At 49.9% G+C, this 26,387-nt stretch overlaps 2 protein-coding genes across 2 annotated transcripts in view; one reads left to right on the plus strand and one right to left on the minus strand.

The window, feature by feature from the left end:
- LOC131289165 (uncharacterized) overlaps positions 1–24,127 on the minus strand; it is a 31,168-nt gene extending 7,041 nt beyond the window's left edge. The window contains exons 1-3 of the mRNA XM_058318374.1: positions 23,733–24,127; positions 23,424–23,584; positions 15,373–15,574 (exon numbers count right to left, since the gene is read on the minus strand). Of these exons, the coding sequence (XP_058174357.1) occupies positions 15,373–15,574; positions 23,424–23,584; positions 23,733–24,127 (758 nt within the window). The remainder of the gene's footprint in view (positions 1–15,372; positions 15,575–23,423; positions 23,585–23,732) is intronic.
- Positions 1–26,387, plus strand: part of LOC131289166 (autophagy-related protein 16-1) — a 270,121-nt gene that overhangs the window by 11,261 nt on the left and 232,473 nt on the right. The gene's annotated exons all lie outside the window — the stretch shown is intronic.

The following is a 26,387-nucleotide window of genomic DNA, read 5'->3' on the forward strand; positions in this document are numbered from 1 at the left end:
GAGGGCAGGGAAGATGGTTCGACGCAAAAGTCATCCGTGTGGACACCGTGTGACCTTAGGGCGTTCGCTTTGGGGGCGAAGAAGGCGCGCGTGGTCGGTGGTGACGCCAAGGCGGCGCTCGCGAGCAGATGTACTTCTAATCTCGTACCGAACGATCTAGAAGACGGGAGCGAGCGAAGAAATCCTCGTTCCTCGACGCTGGGTCTCATAATTATTTACCATCGTCGGCCTGATCCGGTAGAAGGACCAGTTAATTGAGTTGGTGATGTGATTTCGCTACCACGCTGCACGGAAAATGTCACCCATTATCGGGTGACGCGTTTTTCTTCGCTTCAATCGGCTTATTTCGGGTGGGCCTCCCGCTTTTGTCGGGTGTTGTGTGCGTGAATCGATCACGAGTCAAAAGGCAAAGCCGTCCGATAAGCGCTCGTTAGAGTAGCGCACCGGTGATTGTTGGGCTTTACATAATTAGGAGCTTGCGGTAATTAATTCGAAAGGTCAGAGCAAAATTATGCTAAGACCTTTCCCGTCGTCGCTAAGCTGCAAGCTAATGATGCCGAAGGCAAACATAAGACGGGTCAAAATACACATTTGTCAAACTGTTGTATGATGCTTTGTGTTCGTTTCGGTGGTGGTTACATATTGTTTCCCGGAATTTTTTCTGCGAAAACAAAGCACACGACATCGGTCTTAGATAAAAGCACCCTTCGCCGAGGTGGAAGATAAACGAAAAGCAAAAGTGCTTGCCAGGAGGGGACAACAGTGGAATTTGTGTTGGAACATAAGCTGAATTTTGTGCTTTGTGGGGAGAGGGAGGAAGGAACCGGCATTCCATATCTGCGCCGACCGTTGTCGCTGTCGTTTGGTGACGAGTGGCGAACAAACTCGCATAAATCACTCCCAGCTTAGCGGGGCCAATGTTCTTGAATCCGTCGGTTCATCGGTCGGAAAAAATGACTGTTAATTACCATTCTTTCTGCACCGAGTAAAACCAACATAATCTTCCTCGCGGGGCCCGGGCGAGAAAACATGGCCCCAAGCAGCAGAATGCATATCAACCTGTGCTCCCTTTTTCCCGGCTGTTTTCTCTCTCAAGGTTTCCCTATCCCTATCAAGTAAGTAATTGCAATCCCGTCCCTCTTCGACTTCGACGCTTAGGCCGGTAATTAATTTGCAACGATCGCTCGAGTACATACATCATTAGCAAATGAACTATTTATTTCTTAACACGCTCACGCCGGGGTTTTCGCTGTCTCGTCTCTTGTGCGGTTGTTTACGATAACTTCACACTTTTTCTTCGTACGTTGCTACTTTAGTCGGGCGAATGGGGTTGAGGTCCCGAACTCCACCACCCTTAGAGAGCGTTTTGCCCAACAACCAGCTTACTTCACTTCCATGGTAGAGCGGCGGTACAAACTGACACCGGTTTGTTTGGAGCGTGAAGAAGGAGCCGGGTTTTCCACTGACTTCCTTCCACAAGACCCACCGTTGGGTACATGTTCGTACAGATAAGTCTCAATCGGCGGTTGGATAAGGCGGCGGACACAAATTTGATCCTGCCGCAGGCTAATTCCGTAGGCGAAACAGCGTGTACCCGAGGAGCGCACCTAAAGTGCCTTTTTGTGGAGTTTAGGTCGGGAATACGAAAAAAGGAAAGCCCAACCTCATGGTGTAAATAATGAGCAATTGTAATTAAGTAATCAAAAGCCTTTTTCCCCCTGGTGCCGCCCGATCGAGTGCTCAACAGCGTCTCGAAGGGTCACGGATAGCACTTATCCGGCGTGTCTAGCCGGTCGCCGTCGTCGTCGTCGTAGTCCGCAGGCCACTGCTGCTGCTGCGTTGATGGACTGTGGCCGAGTAATTGGGTCAATCGAAAATGATGCTTGAGTTTGCTGCGCCACGGGGAAAAACTGCTGCGGGATGACTGTACGATCTGGCCGCTCGCTTGCCGCTAGGATCGCAGCTGGAGCCTATTTCATTAACACCTTCTCTTTCCGTTAGGGATCCCTCGTATGCTTCGTGTGTTGCGCCAAACGGTTTTCCCGTTGCAACGAACTAGCGATCCGCCCTTATTCCGCCCGTGATCTCGTTTTGCGATCTGCGTAGCGTTGTTGGGGAGTGAATCTATGGCGGCTTCGCTTCCGATCGCCGAGATCTGGCGGATACAGTTAGGGAAGGTAAACGGAAGGTTCGCCGTCGGTATCTAGTGCAAATAGGTGGAACCAGTTACAAGGTCGTAACGCAGCGCATCTGGTTTGGTTCGGCCGGGGTTTTCACTGGCCCAGCTTTTGCTACGCCGTTCCGTTGCGCGGCTTGTCGACGAAACTTTGCCACATCTCGTAAATTGTAACGGTGAAGAGCTTGGCGAACGAAATTCATGTTTACCAAAGCCATAAAAAAATTCCAGAGTTGTGTAATCCAGATTCAGATTCATGAATCTAAATGATTCTTTGCGTTTTAGAGATTCTTGAATCTTTTAATGAGAGATTCATGAATCCCTCTGATCCCATGAATGATGAATCTTTGCATCTACTGATGAAAAGTGATGAAGAAAAACTCCTCTATTTTATTGTCGCATGATCCACGCCAATGAAAGAATCATGGAGATTTATGAAAGATCCATGAAAGATTCATGACGATTCATTCAGTTTTCGAAAGATTCAAAAAATTTTGAAGACTTGAATCCATATGAATAAATCTTTGGTGAAAGATTCATATGAACGAATCTCGTCAAAAGATTCGTATGAATGAATCGCCAAAAGATTCATAAGGCACGTTAATAAATTCCAAAGCCTCGTTTTTATCTTCGAATGCACACAAACATTATGCTGTAGAGAAAGGGTCGGCATAGATTTTCTAAAAAGTGATAGAAAGCGCGGGTCGGATGACAATGATTTAATGTTTTAAAAGAAGTACCCTTTTGAATGGAGTATCAACTTTCTAAATAGTTAAGTTACATAAAAAGTGGTAAAAATTTAATATTTGAAATTTTACCGTTAATTTTGTTTAACATTTTCATACTTTATTTCGTAGAATTTTAACGGACAAATATGAATCCATGTGTCAAACGATAGGTTTTTCCTGCACACTCTTGCTGACCATGATCGGGATCGGAATGTGAGACTGGATGTTCTTTATTTTCCCGCGGCAAAACAGAAGGCGATAAAAAGTCACCACCCTCATCATCATTTTCCTCCTGGGGTTTGTTCCTACCTTCTGCGGCTTTGCGGCCAACGAATGCTAGTCCCGAAGTGCTATCACATTTCCACCGACCGCCGTATGCTAATGAACCCTCTCGATCGGTTGGAAAATAAATCCTTCCTCGTTGACGGTTGGCGCACTGCTTCTCACACGATCAATCGATCGAGCGTTCCGAATCGCCGAATCGCCCCAACAAAATCGCGTCCCCGCGCTGGAAGAAAAGCGGGAAAACACCGCCACGGTGTTCATGTCTCCTGGCGGCACACAAAACACTTTACGAGTCGTCGAGTCCCAACCCCCTCGCCAAAGGAAAGGGCAAAAGGGAGCATCGATCAATCCGCTCTATTGCCGTGACAGTGGGACATGATTTATGTTTGTGCGACTTCTGGTTACCCAGCTTCCCGGTCGACTTTGACGGGTTTCTTTTTCCCTCTTCCGTTCTTTTCTTCTTTTCGAGACGGGGTGGGGGATCATTAAGGAACGATTTTCTCACACTTCCTGAGGGGGGTTGGGGAAACATTGAGTCGAGGGAATTGGCAACCCACTGGCCTGCGACGCGACAACTACTCGGTAAACGCCGACCGGGGGCTCCGGATTGTCATCGATATGTGCCGGAGTCGAGGGTCCGCGGACGCTCGGTCACGCAATTTGGCACCAGACGTTCGATCGCCGTAGGTGGTAACCAGCGCCTCCTATAGCTCGCTTCCCATCTGATCAACCCGAAACCGGTAAATGGAAAAAAACACCAAGCCTTCAAGCCCGCTTCGACTTTGCCAATTGTTGACAACCGTATGACTAGCGTTTGACAAACGGACAAAACAGAAACACCCGGTTCGCGGAAAAACACAATGTGTTGTGTTGTGTTGCCTCCCGGCGTTCCACCGAGCCGACATTGACAGTTTATCTGCGGGAAGAGACCCACACACATACACACGGTGCCAAACAGTGTAAGATTGTGTGGCAAATAATATGACAGCTGCTTATGATAACACTCTCGGGTAGCAACGAAGGGAAGGGATGTAGTCTCGCGGGTGGGCCTCCGGAGATCAGAGAATTAAAGCCGCCAGCACCGAGGGGAGCCGGACTTGGGTTTGGGACGATGGCCATGTGCAGTGTCTGGTTCCGGCGCTACCGACATCGGCGCGACGATGGTTCGCGTGGCCCTCGAACTGCGTCACGCGACGTCGAAGAAGAAAGGGCCCGATTTAGGGGCCCGCTTGTCGGGAAGGAATTCTCATGACATTCTGCCAGCTTTATCGGGAAGTCTGTTGAGTGTGTGTGTGTGATGATTTCGACCCTCTTCCCGTCCCGTGGCCCTTGGAGGAATTATTTTTAATTGGACTTTCTACACTACTCCCCCGAGACCCGGTGAAACACGGTTCCGCAAACGGATTCAAGCGAGCGGGAATCGTCCCCAAAGAGAGTCTTCGCGTCCCGGAGATGATCGCGTGAAGGCGTCCGGGTTGAGGGTAAATTAATTAGACTTTCTCCTTCGGCCGTGTGATGTGCGCTTATCGCTTGGTCATCACCGCTAGCCTCCCGGGTCCGAATCGAACATCGGGGAACCAGAGTGTACGGTTCGTGCGCATCTTTGCAGATGGCCCTCGAAATCGGTGCTACGCCGAAGGCCTCAACAACAAGCCACTTCAAGCCGAAGTGACCCACAAAAAACTCCCCGGGAAAGAAAAAGCCAAACCAGGCACGTTGTGTGGAGCTTGGCCCGTGGGTATGGCCACTTATGGTTTTACGCGCTTGGAAGGCGGTACCGCCGACCCAACAAAACCGCTAGAATGTTTTCGCACAAAAGCGCCAACTCTTCCAGCGCTCAGTTCAGTTAGAAGTGAGGAATGTCCGCGCACGCTAGTAGAACACGGTCAGAAGACGCACCGATGGCTAAGGATTCTGCCGCCTTTTCGCATGCGGTTACGGCTGCCCATTGGCCCAGTAATTAGAACCGCTCGAACGGTACATCTTACGGTGTGTACGGCCTTCAAAGCGCATCGTGTGCGGAACTCGCTCGCACCGGGATGGGATAATTAATTTTCTGCCAATTAATAAACACACACTAATTCTATATTATTTAGCACCGTGCGCCCGCGATGTCGATGGCGGCAATCTGGGCGGGCTGTCCTATGCGTGCGGTTTGTTTGCGGCCTTTCCTCTAGAGCCTCAACCTCGGAATACTCCCGGTGTGTCGGGAGTTCTTCTGGGGGCAAGTGTGTTCTGGAATTAATTACGGGCACGACCGCGCACGGGAAGGAAAATCTATTGTCCATGGTTAGTCCCACTAACCACACCCCGGGCCCGAAGATCTCGGGGTGGGTTGCGATAGGCCAGGGTGCTTTTAAGTGCTTCTTCCGAGCGATATCACTTGCAGACTTTCCCATCCCACACTTGCGGGGCTCGGAGTTAAGGGAAGGCTCGAGGGACCGGATGGGGGTCAAAACGACCGATCAGCCCCCGATTCTTCGGCGCACCAAAGTGTTCCACGGAGTGGATGATAATGATAGTAATAGGGTCTGGAGCCACGGCGCAAGATAGTGCACTATTGGGGCTGTAACTTTAATTTGGTCTACCGGCAGTTCTTCAGAACCACACGTTCTCTCTCGCACTCTCTCCACATCCCGACGCAGGTCTTTGGGAGGTTCGTGGCGGAGGTTTTTCCCTTTAACCCTCCCCAAGAGCAATGTTGTAATCTGGGAAACATGGCGGGATTGTTGGATGGGACAATGGTATGTTCTCTCACGCAACTTCACTCCACCATCGGGGTTCGGGATGTTCAAGGTCCGCCACCACCATTAGTCCGCACAGTGAGTTCGTGACCGGCAACGGACGGTGTGGTATTTGGTAAAAAAAAAACTAAGTCGAAAAGGTAAAAAACAAACACACCAACTCGGGGAATTTGACCCTTCCTGCGAAGAAGCGGCTATTTTCCCTCCGTACACTTGATGCACTTTTCCAACGCAGGTTGGATTTCTGGGGCAGGTTGGGGTAGGTTTTCCGATGGAATTGAATGAAACATGGCTGCCCAATTAGCCCGAAATATAGGTTAACCATGGAAGCCCTTAATAAGGCGCGCCCTAAGAAGGACCATTTTCCCCTAACGCCGGTGGAAAAGGTAAACAAAATAATGTTTATCAGATTTATGTAATGGCGATTAAAAGTGGAATTACCACACAGCAAGTGCCGTAATGCTGAGTGTGTGTGTGTGTGTGTGTGTCTGTTTAGGGTAATCTCTAATCGATTCCCCCATTGCTTCTGATCAATACAATCAATTTTACACTTATTTCCCTTCGGAACGGAACGCGGAATTGTAGGGTGATCATCATCGTTGGTTTTCTTTCCATTTCCCCACACGGCCCCGGAAAAAGGTACCCTCCGATTGGTCTAATTTTCTAGCTTATTTGCAATCAAAAGGGTGCACCTAGGGGGAGGAGGATGCATCGGAACTGCGTCCGAACCCACTTGGTGGAGCCCTTAGAGGTACCGCTAGGAATGAAGCGGAAAGAAAGAAAATAACTCCACCTTTCCGTGGTGAAGAAGGGAAAGCGCACACACTTGTACGGGGAGGTTTTCCCTCAGTTCCACCCGCGTAATCCCTCAACGGTTCGGTTACTCCTCCACCTTACATGATGGCGATGAAGGAGCGGTCCACTCCACTAATCGAATCGCGGCTCAATTGGTTAACTAATTTGATGTGTGTGTGCGCGTGCGCCTGCAAGTGGGAAGCATACACCCAATCATCCAACCCTCCCCCTCTCCTTCCCACAAGCTCCGATAAGCCTCGCTTCCCAAAAATGGGCCATGGTTTGCGTATCTCGAACGTCGCATCGAAATGGCGACCACAATCAATCGCGAACCAACTTTGGTTCGCCGGCCGGATTAGAGGCCATCCCCGGAGCTCCATTTATTTAATCTTTTTAGCATTACTCTCCACTACTCCCCTTTCCCCACCCTGGAGGCGAATGGTGTTTGCGAATTTTCTTGATTGGGCTGGGGCGAGAGTTGTCCGATAGAAGTTCTGGTCGAGGAGTTGTTTTCTTTGATTTTTCATCTTTGCTCTTTGCATAAATTTAAAGCCTTGTCTGGGTTCGCCCCACCGCCTCCGGGAGGAACGGGCTATTTGCGGGAACCGTGTTGCGATCGGTTCCGATATCGAAAGCGCCAACCCATGCGTCCCTCTCTTGGTGTCCGTGTGTATTTATGTAACTGTAAACTAACCTTCAACCGTAGCGTACGGCCGGTCGTTCGGATGATGAAGGATTTTATTGATCCCGATACAGTTTTTTTGTTGTAGTTTATGTTGAACCTAAATCCGTTCCGAATCGCGCTCCGTACCGCCGTAATTTTTTTGTTTTCTGCCAATTGTCGGCCACGAACCGACCGATACACTTGTTTTCATATTTATTTAAGCAATCAATTTAAATGACCTCCCCCCGACCCGCAACGATCCCCACCCTCGTGGGGGGGAGTATGGGGGAGGTTTGTTATATTTTTCTCCCCTTATTTTCGCCCCGATTCGTTCCCGTTCCCGGGCGTTCGACAAGCTTTCTTCGGCGAAGCTGACGAATGTCGCTGGTTGGCGTTGGGAGGGAAAGAGGGCAGCACATAAAAATCAACCTCCCCAAGACCGGTCGCGGTGTGCAATCAGCGGCTTTCATCACACTTCGTTGTCTGCGAACACATTTGCGCACATACCGTTGGCCCTTCGTTGGCCTGTCCGAGCGGAAAGAAAGAAACAACCCGGAGTCTGCGCCCTTCCGTGCCGGATAATCTAATTTATATTTCAACGTCGCGATTCATTCTCTCCGATCGAACCCATGGATGCATATGTTTGTGTTTGGTTCTCTCTGCCTTCAGGTTGCGCTTTGCTGTTTCTTTGCCCTCCCTAAACAGATTCCGATCGCTTCCGACAGTCCGCCTTCTCGGGTGCTACTAGACGACGACGACGACGCTGTTGCTTTCCAATCCAAATGGAGAAAAGCCGATGGTGGTTGGAATATTCAAATCTGCTCTTAATTTGTCAGCCGTTTGCCGCCGGCGATAAAAGGTGCTCGCCCGGGACTCCCGCGACTCCGGTAGTTGGTAGACACAGCACACGAGCAGGGGGAAAGGATTTGCATACAATGTTAGTGCCTATGTTAATTTTCTCCTCGGAGATCCGTACTTCGGGGGGGTTCCAATTTGGAAGATTTATTTCAAAAAACCCCTAGCCCTCTAGCTTCATAATGGTGGGCCTCGTTCGATAGCGAAACCGCGCCTTGTCGTTGTCCACAATTGGATCAGAATGGGTCTGTTGGGCAAACACTTTGTTCCCTGTGCCGGTTTGTTTGCCGGGCTCTTCAGTGCGCACCTGCGCAGCCCGAAGTAAATATGAACTCGTCCTAGAGGAGTTCCAGTTCATAGTTCTTGCCCGTGGGCGTTTTGTGTTTGAAAACACCATCCACCCATGCTGGAGAGCGTAATTATTATGGCAGGATAAACAAGAACCCCACCCGCCCCCCCCCCACAGAGTACACAAATGGGTAGACATTTGCCTAGCACGATGGCAGGATGGGTTTTGCTGGAATGGGACCCTCTCGGACACCACTTGAGCGCAAACGGGAGCAGTTAGCGAAATTATAGAATTTATGCTTATTGCTGCTTTCTCCCGCACGCCCCCCCTCCCCCTTTGGCACCGATCGCGGCTAGGAACGACGACGACGACGTCTCGGGGAAACCTCTTCACCGGTTTGGCAGGACTACTTCTCCTTCGTCTCTCGGGGTAGAAGACTTTACTTGCCGCGTTCTGAAACACTCCCACCAGCGGGAAGGCAACGCAATTTCAAGTGAACCGTTTTGTCAGACCAAACGATCGTTTAAGTCGCACTAAGCACCACCTCACCGTACCGTTTCGGTGCGTGTGGCGTTAATTGCACTCTCGAAGTCGATTGTTTCGCTCGGCCGATTGCACTTGCAAGGGAGTTGGAGCCCGAGTGCCATTTGTGACGCGAAGTCGCGATCGGCGAACATCGAAGGGCATGCTGCCAGCTGCTTCATCTTCGGCACTGTGTCTTCTTCCTTCACCACCTAACTAGTTACGTTGAGAATTCCATTTCGCTCCACCCGGTTCGTTTACGTAAGCACCGGTGCCGATCGTTAAGAGCATCACCCTGCATCCCTGTGGACACCAGTGTGGGCCACTTGGTGAATGAATATAATGAGATCGGTTGTACGCAAAGTGGCCACACCGCGTTTGGTGCCGGTAAAAAGGGTTGGGAGGGAAACGCGGGCCAATTGCACGCCGATGGTACTTAACGCGACAATCGCACCTAGGCTCGTTCATAACTTTCCTGCCCCACTGCTTGATCGTAAAAGGGGGATAGGATCACGAAGGGTGGAATGTAGGGATGATGGTAGTCATGTTTAGCACCACTTTCCCGGGCCGGACTTAAACTCGGTGTAGTTTATTTGCATAAAAAGTGCTCAAGTTGACAGAAATTACATAAAAGGGCAACTGTTGCAATTGTTTCGCTTCCAAAACCAACGTAATGTGGCCCGAGAGTGGCCAAATCCCACCACCTTTAATAATGTCTCCGATTGCGGCAGTGTGCTCCGGTTTTGGGCGTACGGAAATCCATTCGAACGTCACACACACACACACATTCGGTGCATGTTCGATTATCCTCGGCGATGGGCCGGAATGGCCGGATAGAATGAGCGGAGGAATGACACCCTAGGAATCCAACGGTCTCAACAGTGCCGGAGTTGCCACCAGGCGGTGGACCCGATGCTTCCCATCCCTCGGCGGTAAATGGTAAAACCGACGAAAACTAAAACGAAAGAAAATGGGCACCGTACGAAACGAAAAACTTTGACCCATGTTCGGAGCAATGTCGAGCACATTTTTACGCTCCTCCATCGTCCGGCACAGCGGGGGGGAATGTCCTGTGCGGTTGGCGAGCGACCCAAGCGAAAGGATCGTGCGGTAAAGTGTTGTTGACTGTTGTTAGCTGCAAATACCGATTGTGTGCGCCCCAAGAAAATTCCCCAGAACAACCCTAGAAGAGAGAGAAAAAGAGGAAGGAACCACATACTCTAACGGTAGCACCGGTGGTAGCACCAAGTCCATATCTTTTATGCTCCTGTAAAGATCAAGTTGCCACACGATCTCCTTCCGCAATCCACCGATCGGTCTGCTCTATGGCCAAGATCACCAAGAATGCGCTGTAAGAACTGTCCGGCAAAACGGAAGAGCGTGGCAGCGAACCCGTTGATTGGTTTGGAGTGATTCAAAGCGGACGCGATCCTGTGCGCCCTGGCCGATGATGGCCCCGACTAGGAATGGGTAGAGAATAGAACATGGGCGTAGGGCCATCAAAAAGAGAAAAAACCCGCGCCAGGGTGAAAAACTTATAAAAGAAGCACGTTTGATCAACCATCGCCGTGTTGAGTTGATCAGCAAGGAAGAGCCGGTGTGCGACGGGAACGAGGCCTTTGGCTTTAATAGTAGCAATATCCGATGTTGTTAGTGTAAACGGTTGAGTTGTTTGGGTTGTAATCATAACAATAAATTCACCGCATGTTACTGGATGCGGTCGCGCAGTGATGTGATGATGATCCTCGTGATCTCTTCCATCCCGCGGGTTTCGAGCTGGATCGATAGGGTTCTGGACACTGACTCTTCCTCCAGGTGTTGCTACGGTTTGGACCGATAGAATCAGCACGGCTGAAGAATCAACGTTGACCAACCGTTGAGCACGGCACGATGGTTGAGTTAAAAATCGTTCCTAGAACAGCCCTCTTCCCGTATCACGTTCACTTCCGTCGAACGATCGTTTATAGACACAAACAAGCAAGACCAGAAGTAGGAAAGGAAAGGAGGGGAAAAATCACACACAAAACACGGAACGAAAGCGAACTACCAAAAGGATTAACCCAAGGAGCCCCGAATCGCAAACACGGGCAGAAAGATGGGCAGCCGCGGACAAATGGGTGTGGAAGATTTACTTTTATTTTCAGAGCAAAATCTAACCGACACCAGGCAGGAAATCGATGGACAGAGGGCATAAAAAATCCACAACCAGAACCAGAAGGCAACAAACTCTCATCTTCAGGTCGATGAAAATGCGCCCTGGGGGACATGCTCTTCGGCTACTTCGTGCCAAACGGGGTGGGGAAAGGGAATTGTCTTTCCATTTCGTTGCCGAGAGGTCTGATGTGTTAACCGTTCGGAGAGCATAAACACCGCGGTTCGAGTGGCGAAAACCCAACGCGACGATGGAGCAGAGAGAGGGAGGGCGATGAAGCAATAGTCATGATTTCTCTATAAAGATGATGATAAAATTTAAGTTTTATGATTTCGTCTGCTGAAGGAAGGGTAATGTTGGATGAAAAAAAGAAAAGCCTATACGATTGGCAAGCTCGCCGGATTTCCTTTGGCCGTTTGGACATGTGCGATCATCGCCTTTTTCCCCAGAATAGCTGCTGGGACAGTTCAGAACGAACTCGGGTGTGTTCTAGCGAGGAAATTTTCCGGTACTAAACTTTGGTAGCGCCCATAAACGTGCTCCTTCGGGATGATTCAGCCGAGAGGTCAGGCATGCGGAACGAAGCGTGCAAACCGAATGGTCCACCGAGTAGGACGGTTCGGCTACTCGCCAAAGCTGGTGTGGAGGTAAAAAGTACACCTCTTTCGGAACGAACTCTGGTCGACCGATCGGTTTTTGGTTTATGATCTTTGACTTGCGTTAATTGTGTGCGGATGAACGTGGCCCAATGCGGCCGACGTGAGGCAGGCGTTCTTTGCACCTCGTTGTCTTATTTCCCATCCGCGTTCGCTAGGAGTGAGGCGGTCGAAGCCTGCACCGGAGTGTGTCCTGAAATCGTGCGAGACCACAACGACTCTCCACTTAACGGTAGCGGGTCGCGTTGACAATTGCTGACCGATGATTTAGCTGTCGGATCTCATCAAAAGCGATCCGCCGTGGACTAGATTCTGCAAGGGAAGCCAACACGAGCAACAGCGACGCTCGTTAATGGGACTCATTAAGAGCACTCACGACGTGGTCCCGTGGGGTGGCCGTGCCGGGTCAAACCCAAGGCCCCCTGCCGTTCTAGTGACGTAAGGTATTAACCCTACGCTTTGAACCCCTTCCCGGTTTTGTGCTCGCTTCTACTTCCAGCGAGAGAGCGGAAGTGTGTCACTAGAATCACACGATCCAGTTTAGGGAGACTCGCGTCGAATCGTCACGAAAAAGAACGAGCTAGTCTGCGTGCCGTCTCTCCGGAGTCCAAAACCCAAACCGCAACCCACCACGACGGACGGGAGCGATCGTGCCGCGCCAAGTTCATCGCTTATCGATTCGGGAGTTCGCTTCCGCCTGACTCATCAGCATAAATACGGCACGATCCTGGCGATCCGAAGCCACCCGAAAGGACGATGAATAATTCATAAATCGCACGCCGGATGCGCGCACGCCAGAGGTCGCCTTTTGGGATCAACGATCATGATGACGATGGTGGCGATGATGATGATGATGAGGGTCCCAATGGGCGCACAATGGGCCCTCGAGACGGCTGACGATTTCTCGTTACCGACGACGACCTCGACGACGTTAAGCGGAGGATAATCATCATCGATACGGGACTTCAAAAGACGTGATCTAGCCGACCACGGTGAAGGGACACGTTGGTGTGTCCACTGATTGCACCTCGTCAACAGCAATGGAGGGAAAAGCAATTTTCCTGCCCCAGCCGCGCACATCCATACATCCAGTGCCATTTGATGAGGCACCTCCACGACACTTCCTCGACATGGCCGACGGGGGGAGGAGGGAGGAAAAGAAAAGAACCATTTTCCCCACTGTTTTTCTTGCGTCGATCATCTCCTCTATTCTCGATCTCTCGGCCCTGCTCGGCTGCAAATCGATGGGATTATTATTAATTCCATCGGGGCCAGAACTCGCGAGCTCATTTCGGATGCTCGGTTGTGCGCTCGCGAAAACAAGCAAAATTACACTTAACAATTGCCATCGGTTTATATGCCCGCGCGCGCGTGTGCCTCCCTCCAGCCTTCTTCGGCCGGCGTCGACACTGTCGCAACTTTGTCTGCAAATTGCATACCTTTTGCTCGTTTGTTCTTGTTCGTGTGCGGAAAAAAAAGGGTAAAATACCACCGGTCGGCAGAAAAGCAAACACCCGGCGAGAATCGTAATCGTAACGCCAGTTGAAGGGTGAACCGATTTTTATGCCCTTAGCCAACGATGACGAGTTATTAACTCCCCGGTTGGGGGGGGGGGGGTGGAAAAAGGATTACCAAGCGATCCATCCATCGACAATGTTTCCTACCAGCCAGGGTTCTGTCCGGGGCAAGTGCATCGTGTGTCGAGGGGATGGGGAGGCGGGCAAAGTACACATCATATTCTAATAATTATAGAACCAACAATAATTTCGCATACACCATTATGGCTTTTACCGCTGAAGTATGATTCTTTATTGAACCCATCGGCGGGAGAACCGGAAGATCTCCGTTGAGTGACGCGTCGCGGTTTGCTAATCCCACAGTACACGCCATTAGACCAGCGGGGGGGAAGGCCGATCGGCACATTAACACGTCCCCGACAGTGGGGTCTGTCAATAGCTTTTTAAAGTACGATGAAGCTCATCTTCACCGGCTGAGTGAGGATAATCTTGTGCAAAATGGGTTCCCTTCGGTCGCGTTGCGCGTTGTTTGGTTTTACTTTCCATACGCACCCGTTCTTCCGCGACCCTTTCAGTTCAGTCGTTGTTCGATCGAGAGGTAGGAGAATTTTATTCCACGATCGAATCGACATTTTCTACGCCCTCTGATGCATTCGATTTTGTTGCGAAGAACAAAACCGAACCCGATCTCGATCGGGAAGTTTCAATGGCATGTGAGAGGACCACAAGACGAATGTCTATTGATGAACTTATTTCATCATGCGCTAGAGGGAAGACGTGCCTGTTCGAGGCAATACTGACAGTCATCGGATCTATTTGGTTTCATATCCGTTCGCTCCACCTTCTAGCCTGCAAGAAACAATGGCCTCTTTCAAATTGGAGCAGTCAAATGGGGTTCAGGAGCTCCCAAAAATAAACAAAAAAATCTGAGGTGCTGAGGCTTTTGGGTGGGATTTTACTATCCTCCTTTGCCACACTGGTTTAGGTTTAGAGAAGATATTTGGGTGAATTTCCTGCAGACCCTAACGCTGCCCGCGCGATGCCCCGAACAACCTATAATGATCGAAAAATTGACTTTTCTGTTTCATCCTGGAGAATGCTGTGTTGCGCGGAAGAAGATTCCTCTGAAAATGCTAACAAGATGAGATGACTCAACGTTAATCGATGATCGCTCGCGCCTGATCGCTTCCTAAATGGAATGTTTAAACGTTGAAAGCCCGTTTGCAGCCCACGCTCCCTCATCCACGAACTGGTTCAGTTGGTACTAAATAGAAAATCAAGAAAAATCAACAACCCAAGGCGACCTTGAAAGCTGAAGTTGTCTGACAGGCGAGAAGGGCCCTGTCTGTTCTATCTCGCTTGGAACTAGTTTGGTGATTGTTAATGAGGTGGGTGTTCGTTGCTCTTTCACCATTTTCCCTATTGGTAAAGTACTATTGGGTTCGAAAGTTTTCATCTACAATAGGATAGAATGATGCTCCCCTTAAATGGATTATTGTACCATGTGACAACGTGCAACGCAAAGGAACGCGTAACCAATTCGATTGAACTGGGCACGAGCCGATGACGATGACAGGGGCCGGCACAATTTGTTAGCTGTTCGCCCTTCGGAATAAATCGCTAAAACGGACCTCTTTGTCGTCACCAGCGTGTTGTCGGGAATTCAACCGCGCCTTCAAGAGGAGAAGAATATGTTTAAAAGATTCATGCCCGTTATGATTATCATTCATCATTAAAATGCCGAGCTTATTAATCTCCTGAGTAATGGACCCATCCCCGTGGGACACACAGAAGGCGGCCGGGCGGTCCGAGGCGGTCCGTAAATAGGCTTCGGATTCGATGTCGCTGGCGGCTGCTGCCACAATAGTTTGCTGTCATTGATTTTAATGCTTCGGCTCGGACGATCGTCCCGGGGCGTGCAGCGTGAACGTGGTGCAAGAACGAAACGGTGCAGAACATCTAGAACCGGGGCTTTGGTGGACGACTTACCGGCAGGTGAATTCGTTCTCTCCGAGGCACATCTCGATGCAGTCGCGGCGCGAAACGACCTGGGCGGTGCGCTTGACGTGTCCGTTCAGCTTGAAACCTTGCACCCTGTCGATGCACCAGGCACGTTCGCACGGGCGCAGCTTCAGGCAGGACTTCTGTGCGTAGATCGTGAACACCGGGAACTGCGACTTTGTAAGGGCACCTAAAAAAACGAAAATTGGAAAAAGAGAGAATGGAAGGGAACGGGCGATTAGTGGTGGGCGCGTACAGCTCTAGGCAGTAGCAGCAAATAAATAATACAACGTTTAACGTCGATGGTGGTTGTTGGTTTTTGCCCACTCCTCTCGTACGAGGATAGGAGTAAAGGTTGGGAAGGTAGCATTAATAACATCAACATAGATTTCACTTTTTACACTGAAACCCGCACTCTGCTCGGCTGTTCTCAATCGACAATGGGACACAACGATTAAAATCCTAAACCCCCTTCGACCGATGGAAAGTGACTTAGTCATTTAATTTCGCTTTCTTTCCCCCTCCGAGGGCGCGTGTGTTTAATCATTCGGTTTAAAGGCAACCTTTTAAGGACGATTATTCACGGCCACGGCGAGCGCGCTGTATATGTATGTAATTATTAAATCTGGAATAATGTTCGAGCACTTTCTAATGCGACGGGGCCGACGGGAATTGGAACGTGCCCGCCTTTTGCCCGCCCCGTATATGGCACGACTGTCCCGGTGTTTGATGGAACGAAAGCAAAATGATTGAAAACATCAAAATCCTTCCAATCTGACTCGGGAAGATGGCGCAAAGCCGGCGACCTTTATTGTGTGTACACCTTTCGATTAATGCTTTGCGTGCGTAACGCCCTGCGGCGTCGTTGGAGAACTGCAGTGCCGGGAACCCCCGGAGGCTTTTGGAACGGTGGCCAGAAGCTTCCCCGTCCAGGATAGTCTGAGAGTCGTCGATCGCCTATCGAATGGGGCTCGAAATGATCGTGATGGTTGGGTATTCCAGTGGTTTCGTTGGCGTTTCAGAAATCAACCGAGTCGGATTTCTTTGCTACAATCATTCAGTGAAACCAAAACAACGGCAGACCTAGTCCTAGTCCTAGTCCTAGTCTGGGCCGTTCCGATCACCGACCAATGGTGCAATGGACGGATGGAGTGCGAAATGATAGCCGCCCAGCCCAATTGGTTCGAACAATTGCGTTCTGGGTGCCCGCCGGGTCGCGGGCGTATCGATTGCAATGGCGGACGGGGCTACACCCGCTCGCATTCGGCGGCAATGCATAGGATATTGTATTTAATAATGGATCAACCGATTATTACCGATACTTCATGTATGCAATTTCATATTCTTGCCCCGCCGCATTTGGTAACGGGGAGGCCCCTTTGGTATACCAACCTTTGGCGGCGTTCTTTGGCTCCGTTTCGAGAGGAACTGGCAGCAGCCAGTTGCCTGGCAAACCTTTAATCAGTCGTTTCATTATCGTTCTCCTTCGCGTTTATGAAACAATATCTGAAGGGCCTGAATGGCCACCTCCCACTACTCCTTCGGTTTTTTTCCTTTGGCGAGAAGGTTTGCTCCCACTAACACTACTACTACTGCTCTTGTCCATCAACCGCACGTCAGGCAATAAGCTCAACTACCCTCGACATCGATCGATTGATCTTTCATGCACCCCGCCCGGGATCTCCGGCAGCGATCTGGCTTCGGGAAAGCCAGGAGGAATGCTGCATGCGGGAGAGCGTGAAAAAAGCGCGGTATTATTAGCGGTAATTTGATAGTTGTTAGGTTCTAGTTGTCTACGATGCTGCGTGGCCGTGGTCGGTCCTTGTTGCCGATCGCGGGTGCTGAAGAATTCACATCGGCACAATCACCCATCGGAATGGCGTTTCCCATTTTATGAATGAGCCAAATTGATCGCACTGCACTTGGCAGTGGAAGGTTGCTTTCTGAGTTGGGGGAAAATGTTTTGTTCTCCTTTTTCTAAAGCAAATTTCTTTTCCATTTCATTTTTCATCCAGAGCGAGTTTCTTGAACTAACGTCCACGATTGGTTTTATGCTTATTGCCACTGCGTCTAATAGCATTTGGTTTTTGTTTTAGCTGCAACCGGTACACTCGATTAGCTTTAATGATCCTATCGATAGAGTAGCGGCACTATTAATCCACTTTAAATCACCGCGTACTTCCAACCGTTTGCTTCCCCGGAGTCGTAAGCATGCAATTAGGGGTCATTTAAATTATCTAACGACGCACGATGCACCACATGGTCGCGCGGTGTAAACAAAACCGATCGGACGAGGGATTTGCTGTTTACTTTTCGCAAATCGCGAATTGAGACATCCATTTGGCGAAAATCGTTGAACCGTTTGGAGGAACCTCTTCCTCACCCTTTCTCGGTTCGAAACATCGTCCGAATGGGTCCCCGGAAATAAGTGAGAGTGTGCATGGCCACCGGGAGGCTTTAAGCTCCAACCGTGCTGACCATCCCCCGCTGGGAGCCAACATCGGGCTCCATACCGGAAACTAGATGAGCAAACGATAGCGCATCGCGGTCGTTAGAGACCAATTTCTATTACTGCTGTTTGATTTAGTGCAGACCCTCATCCAGGCCTGCGACTCCCAAGCGCGGTTCCGAAGCGGGTTCACTCCCCGAGGCGACAGGGCGGCGCTGTGCCTCGCTTCGCTTGGTCGTGACGCAGGGAAGACGGGACGGACCGAAACGGTGCCCCAAGGTGTCCACGATTTCTCCCGTTTTGCAAATAAATTATAAATTCATGTTCTTCCGTTTTTGCACCGACCGAACCCGATAATACCCGCTGCTTTGGATCGGTTGGAAGGGTGAGGGGACTTAAAGAAGCAGAAGAGGATCGTGTGCACTTGTGTGTGTGTTTCTGTGCTGCTGGAAGATCGGTGTCTTTAGCGCTCCTTTTTGTGAGAGCAAAGCCAGCAGATCGCAGGCTGCTTTTTTGGTGCCTTGGGAAAATCGGATCAAAGCGGGAGCGAGTCAAGATTTCCCGCCCCGGGGGAAACCATTTTCCCATAAGTTTGCAATTTTTCCTTTCACTTTGTGCTTGTTTCACAGAGACCGGTGTGTCGGTTGGGAGCAACACCCGGCCGAACAGCTGCCCAACGTTCCGAGGGACGGTTTAGGTGAGATTTTGATGTTTCGATGGAAATTATAATGAGTAAACTAGAGCGATCCGGGAATGTAGAGCGTCTTGTTGGCAAAAAAAAAAAAGCGTTGAACGCGTTCCTATTTTCCTCGTTGGCTCGTTAAGTAGAGGGACTAACTAGCAGTGGAAAACATCTCGAGCTTAAATCACGACCAATGGCGACGTATTTGGCCGTCGAGAACGGAACTGCGGTCCCCGTTTGCCTCGAAGCCCGCTCAAATTGCCGCACTTCCCATCATTCATGTCGCCAAACGGGTAGCCCTCTGAAACTCCCCCAACTCTTTTTGCGGCCGATCAGAACTTTGTTGTGCAATCCCTGGGAAATGCACTATATATGCACAATCACGAACTAACGAAATTCTTCTGCCAACGGGTGGAAAACCGGCCACCGCCTTCCAACTTCAATTTTTTTTTTTATTTATGTACTCCTCGGTCTCGATCACGAATTGATTTGCCGTCGCCGCTTTACTTTTTGTTCGAATCGACTGGATTCGTTTGTTTCGGGTTTTCCGTTCCCAATGTCGGGCACAGGCTATAATGTGGAGGCGGCATCCGTTGAATGTCGGTTTTGAGTTTGAATACCAACGTCCAACCGAACCTGGGCCCCGGGGAGTGGGGGTCAGAGAAGTGGTCCCTTTCGGCCCGAGTGGTCGAGTGTGACAGTAAAATGGAGATAACATTTCAATTTTTGTCTCCAGCCGCCAGATTCTTTTAATCGCCATCTTGCGGAACGAAGTATCCGCTTCCCATGGGTTTCCACCAACGTTTAAATGAAATTGGGTGGGAAGAGGGAGTGGAGGGGAGGGGGGAAAATTTGAACTTCTGCTCAAACATGATATAGAAATCGTGTACTGCCTTCTTGCTTCCCTGGTGGAAATGGACGAGTAATGGGAGTGTTTTGACAGCTTCCAGCAAACACACACAAACACGCCGGTGGGAAACCGCCAATCGTCTCGCCATTTTCGTTCGAACCGGAATTGAAAATCCGTCCACTCTAACGAACATCGCAGGTATGACGAAGACACACTGCGTGCAACGGCGGCGGCGGGAAAGATAAATTACAAATTATTAATTATCGTTGGCGGACCGTGGCCATTTTGCTGCGTGCCGCTAGCAAATTATGCCGCAAAGGAAGCTCCGTTTCCTGCGCGGCGGTTGTTCGATTGTACGGTGGAAGCTGTCTGTTTTTCCTGCCCCGTCTCAGATGCTTCTTTGCTCGCGGAGACTCGCGCCGGGTGTGCTAGCGGGTGGCCCTTACTTTATTCAAATCGGCATGTCTATGATGGAACACACCGTGTTGGTGGTGTTTTGCGTCGCAAGCGCACACTTATCGAGCCCCGGCGATCGGGCTTTCTTTTTCGGATGCACCTGTGTATGTGTTCGCGCTGCCGGCGGAGAGGATGCGATGAAAATGATACCTGTTTTGATTTAGCAAACCCTCTTCCTTCATCGGTTCATTTCTCACATTCGAAGCGTGGCCTAAGAGATGGACCAGAGTCATGCTGTCCAGCGCAACATGGGAATGTTCTGCTCTACACGCGGCTTAAATGGTCCATCAAACTTTTTATATGCTCGATCAACCGCAAACTCTTTACTCTTGTTTTATATCGATATATATCCGCCAGAGCATCGGGCAACATTCTTGTCCGCCGACTTCAAACGGAGACCGCACAGTGTGGTGTTCTGTTGCTCTCAGTCCCGATGCCGATCGATCGATCGATCAGCGCAAGTTTCTGGGGTGTTGGGAATGTTAACGACACCAGGTCGGATAAATGAGGCATCCCGCTAGGCGCATATCGAGGGCGCCCGCACGCATTCGGTATGCGAAAATGGCGTCGTTGAAGGGCTTAAATGCGTGCTCTTCGGTTCAGAATGTACCAGGAGTTGCCTACCGCACTATCGCTGGGAGATAAAGTGCTTTGATTTATACTGTATCTCTTAATTAGAATCGTAAAATGCTGATGTACTTTTTTTTCGTTTTCAAACCGATCGAGTTTCATGCGCACAGTGGGAGATTGTTATACTGAATTCCAAAGCTACCTTTCCTGTGGCGGATTCGTGTGTTTGTGTGTGTTTGTGCTTAATGCCAATCTCTGAAACGGTTCACTGATCCACACAAGAGCATTCTCGCTCCCTCGCCGCCCGGTCAACGAAAGTAACAGAACGTATTTGGTCCGTTTTGTTGCAAATAAAAACTTGCTCACCACTCGGTTCGCAAAGGCATCGCAATAAATCACCGGCACGACGGCGCGTAACCGCGGTTCGATGACACCGCCACACCGTAATACCAAATCATCGCTGCACAAACACGGATGCCCTTAGAAACCCGTTGAACGGTCGAGTCCCGTTTGCGACGAGCGCGGATGCTCCGGTATAATTTATTGTCCATACGTTTGTCGAGAGCGTTTCCTTTGGCGTTTGGTTTTGCTGCACTGTTAGATATCGTGTTGGTTTACGGTTCTCGTCCCCAAGGGAGCGGGACGAGCGCGCTTCCAACCCAGAAGCTGAAGTGCAAGATATCAGCAACGAGATACAATTTTATTATGGTTGTTTGTGTTTTCCCTTTGTTTGTTTAGTGTTGTGCGATCGGTGGCTCGGCAAGTAGCAGCTCCAGCAAACGATTGCCGAAGCGATGATTCGGACGGCCGTTTGGGTTTTGCTTGTTGGACCAACTGTGACTCTCAAAGGTCACCCAAATCGGCCGCATCGATTCCGAGAAATCGTGTACCGGACGAGGGCTTCTCGTGGGGCCCTCTATCGGCATCGAATGTTGTTCACACGCCAAATCGCGCCCATTCGAACGAAACGATACTGGTGTTACGATCGATTCAACCGAAAACCCCGGGGTTGGTTTGGTAGTCCCGCTAGGAAAAGGCCGCTCGTACCAAGCGCGCGGAAACCCACGACCATCCGAGGAGATGCCTGCACACAATGGCTAATTTATGTGTGTGTTGGAAAAAAACGAATCTGCGAAACTGTGCGGCGAACGGGAGATCAAATAACTTTCGGAAGTTCTTTGTCCCGGTGACTCTCGCGGCGTTTCATTCGTCGAAGTCGATAAAGTTCACTCTCGATACGTGAACCCCGCGAGCCGTAACCGACGCGATGGTATGAATGAAACAACTTTCCCTTCCCGAGCGGGTCGATGATCCCCCAGGACTATGCCTATTGTGCAACGGGAAGCATAAAAGGATAAGTGAGGCATCGCCACCATCTCCATCGTCAGCTATTGTGTGCGAATAATAATTGAAAATATATTTGCTCAAGCATCCCGGGACGATTCTCATCCAGATCTTGGTTGGTACCACTTGTTGTGGAAGCCCTGAGGACAGTCGCGTGTGTGACTGATGGCGGGGTGGCTTTGTTGCACCATGATTTATCGACCATCGAGCACATCTCACCGAACCAACCGGGCAGGCGAGCAAGCGAAAGCGAAAAGCTCCCAATGCCAGCCCGTTATGACCGCCTCGGGGAGGAAGGGATGTCAGAAGGCGGAAGGCTCGAAACTGTGTCACGTCGAGATCATCACGACTTCCTGATGCGGGGAGAATCTTTCCTTGAGCTCCGTGAAGTGCTTTCTTTTATCGGCTTCGATGTTTCATGGGAACTATGAAATGTGTCTTCTGTGGGAGAAGCACTACCGCCCGGCTTCACGTACAAGTGTTGAAGCCAGTCAGCTAATGACCACATGCACAGGCATGTGACCGGGCGGTAGAAAAGAACGCCATCGACGAGCTTCTTTTCCCTGCTCGGCCTTATTAGGGAGCCTTCTCGTGGAGCTTTCACCCGCCGGGGACGATAGAGATCTTTTTCTTCAAGATTTCGGTCCCCGCGGCCGCCGCCGTCGTCGTTGGCGATGTTCGTTCTCACAGCTAATGCTGGTAATCGGTAGTAAAGTTTAATTTGCTTTCCGCGCGTTTTTACCGGAGAGCCCGCCTGGTGGAACGTCAAGTTCTGTGGCTACGAGGTGTGCGGTGAGTGATGTTTGCCTAATGGACCATCGGTGCAACTTCATTATGCGCGGCAGCCGGAGCGCACGTTATCGGTAAACATTAACATTATCTGTTACAGTCAGTAGTTCCTCTACGTTACACGCCCGATGATGTAAAACGCGTCTTGCGTACACTGGCAAGATTTGGAGGATTACGAACGCTTCGCCTGAATTAACGGTTGGGGATCACCGATATCCGAGGTCGGTTGTGAGAACACGAGGTCCCTCTACGGGTGGTCGCGTATAGCGCAACAACCAACCCATCATAGTTAATTTGATCAACTTAATTGCTTTTCGATTAGCGTTTGGGGGCCGGGACCTTAGCGGGAGAAAAGATTTTGGTTTTACTATGCCTTGCACTCCGGCGTGCACTCCTTTCAACCTACGGGATCACCTTTTCACGGGGGCCATATCTTTAACCTTTCCTGACATCATTTATCCACATTACGACGAGTGGTTCAAAACGCCGAACGAGATCGGTTCTTGGATCTGACAACGGTCGATCTTCCAGCGAAACGGATCAACGGAGCGTGATCGATAGGAGACCTCCCGTGTCGGAGTAGCACACGACACTCTAACGGGAACCGGGTTGACCGGGTTGCCCCGAACCGACGCGGGGTTAAAAAGTGAGCCGAGGCTCGTGTACACATTCTTGTCTGTTTTGATGCAATCGATCAATCTGTACAGGTTTCTCGGAACACTCCACCAGCCACGATGGACAAGTGGAGTTCCGTTGTGTGTTTTGCTGGTAAACACCACCTGTAAGAACATCCGGTGGTCTACCGGAGCTATTAGTCGCTCGTGGGATGTCGATGGTTCTATTGAGTTCGCCGGAGTCTGTTTGATCTGGGACCTATTAAGCGTGCGACGACAACTTACCTGGCAATTTGTCGGAGTTGGACGAGAACAGCACACACAGGCCGGTTTCGTAGTTGACGGATGCGCATGAATCATTGTTCTGGCAGGCTTCCAAGCAGTCGGTCAGCATGAGCGTACCGGGCATCGAGTCGAGCAGCTTGTTCGGTGCGGAAAACACATATCTGTTGACGAAATTGAAACGGATCCTTTATATTGATTCAATCTCAAATAAATATGACAACAATTTAATTGCTCCTTTTTCCCATTTTTCTCTCGTTTTAGGTAAGTTAAAAAAGGAATGGAACGTCGGTGCGGGGGTCCCATACTCACCCGGTGACCAGCTCGAACGCGATAAAGTCCGGATCGCATTCCTCGTCCGAGTACTCGTCGATCATTTGGCTGCTGTTCTCGGCGCTTCCGCTTCCGCTGACGTTGGCGGACGATTCCGTCTCGGCGGAAGTGGCCGCACTACTGGTAGCGGCGGCAGCGGAGGCGGTGGCGGGGGCGGCGACGGCGGCGGCCGGTGTGATGGCGGCCGGGGCTTCTACGCGCTCGAACGCCGGCTCCGAGCCGGATGCGGTGGCCAGGTTGTCTTCCAGCGGGGCATCGGCGGGCTTTGAGATCGGCAGATCCAGTCGCGATCGCCGCTTGGCACCGTCTATGCTCGGGGAGGATGCAAGCAGCAGGCACGTCAGCAGTACGGAGCGTAACGATCTGGGCAGCATGTTGCAAATTTTTTCTTTTGTGCTAAAAAGAGAGAGATAGAGAAAGAGAGATATTAGAAATGTGTATAAAAACAGGGAAATCTGTCAAAGAGCTAAGATGTGAACTATCGGCATCGATCTAAGCAATGATCAGTCTTAATTTGTCAACACATTGACAGCATATATTTCTGGCTGCTCGGCATGAAACAGAAACGGTTGGTTGTTTTGGATTCGTGACATGTTTGCCATGTTCAAATTGAGTATTTTCCTATAAGTTATTTTTTAAAGAATATGTTTTGTATATTACGGTACGGTATTCTTCATCAAGCTTACGGTAGCCTTAGTGCGATAATCACTTATTGTATGGCTGACGAGACGCAAAACATATGCTTTCGAATGCTGTTTTTGTCAAAGCGGATCCCATGAATGGTCACGTGGTAAACCGGAGTGTATTAAAAAGGGAAACTAAGATTTTATGTGTAATCCATTCGATGCTGATATTTATTATTTTTTGTCATAACATATGCTTCGTCGATGGAACGCCTGGTTTCCAAGTTCGAGCTTTCCCAACCTTCTCAATCCCTTAAAAAACGGGCGTACACTGGTTTCGTGGTGTGTGCCAGTGTCAGCCGGGTTTGTTATGCAAACCATATAGTACTATTGTGCCTTGTCATTCCCGACATGAGACGTAGCATCCCTGGGAAGCAAGCATGTTGTCGGTAAAATGTCTGTTTCTTTCCCATTTAACCTTTTCCATCTGGAAAAGGTCCACCATATTTTGGAAACCTTCACGGCATCGTAAGCAAATAAGTCTGATGATTCATTTTAAAGTGTGCCTCATGTGTTTGTGGCAGGTTTTCATTCATTCAGGCGTTTCAAAATTCTTAAATCAAAAGTATAAATATGAATTGGAAACAGAATGGAAAATATGGTTTTAAATTTAATGGTACACATGATTTTGTTTGCCTTACACCGAATGAAACCGAAGTGAACATGAACGGAAAATCGTGGTGGATTTTTAGCAAGCAGACAGTATTTCCTAAATGAGATCCCGTTCTTTTGCAAGGAATTCTGCCCTTTTAATCGAGGGATGTGAGTTAATGCGGATCGATGACCATAGTAGTCAAAGGGCAACAATCTATCAATCAATAGGATGTGTGTGGATATTCCTCGCGGTCAGCGGCGTTTGCGACACATACCCCCCGGGAATATTATCCCGATTGGTAAATTTTATACTCACGGCTTGAAACGGTCGATGACGTATGGAAAAGGCAACCAGCCAATAAAACTAGCTAAGAAGATTCCCCTTCTTTTCAGTTGCTTTTCCCGTTTCTACTGTCTGGAAATACTAACTGTGATGGCCCGAGGCACATTCTTGCGCACGGTCGAACGGTTTTTCGCGATTCGTTCCTCACCCCCGTTTTTGGCAAAGTCCCAAGCGTAACGCTGACAGCCGGTTTGACCACTTGATGACTTGCTTACCGTCCGCTTGGCCCACCGCTTTTAATTAAGCTTCACTGCACTCGATTGATTTATGATCAAGCACGTCCCGCACTCGCGCTAAATTGTGCAAATGTTAGTGCTTGGTTTTATAGCCTGATGGGCACCGCGGAATGGTGCGCTAATTGATTGGTCAATTTTGCTGTCCAACATTCCCCCCTTCGGAACATTAGCTAAACCGATGCCCTTTTTCTTCCCAAATCAATGGCTTCTAATGTCTCCGTAGCGTAGCTTCTATGGTATTTTCTATAACATTCCGACCGTCTAATGAACAAATCTTTGACCCGGGTGCGCTATGTGCAACCGTTTCACCGCGAGCAAACATTAGGCAAAGAAGAAAGCAAATAGCCGACGGGATGATCTACACTCTCCTCATTGCGGCGGAAGTGCACCGAGGGTAGATAATTGACGTAATTTCCATCAGTTGCGCCGATGCATTATGCTCGGGAAACCTTTCTATTCTAAGACCGAAAACAAAAAGCTAAACTTTGCCGGGTAGGTTAGGATGGAAAATCTCACCGGCGTTCCTTCGGCAAGAACCTTCATCAGTGCGCGCTAATCTAGCCACGCAGTGCCGGGGTACGCTTTGCTAGAGAGGGTAGTTACTCGCACGAGGGAAGCAAGATTAAGCGGTGTGTTGGTTCTTAACCCCCCCGAAGCCCTTTCGGGCCTTGTAACTGTGAAGTGTGGTGTGTTTGAGTGTGCGCCGAGTTGGGTTTTTCACCCCTCGAGATGATGCTACAGTCGCCGAAGCAAACAACGCGCGCGCGCACAACAACGA

The sequence above is a fragment of the Anopheles ziemanni genome, chromosome 3, assembly GCF_943734765.1.
Source record: "Anopheles ziemanni chromosome 3, idAnoZiCoDA_A2_x.2, whole genome shotgun sequence".
NCBI classification, from domain to species: domain Eukaryota; kingdom Metazoa; phylum Arthropoda; class Insecta; order Diptera; family Culicidae; genus Anopheles; species Anopheles ziemanni.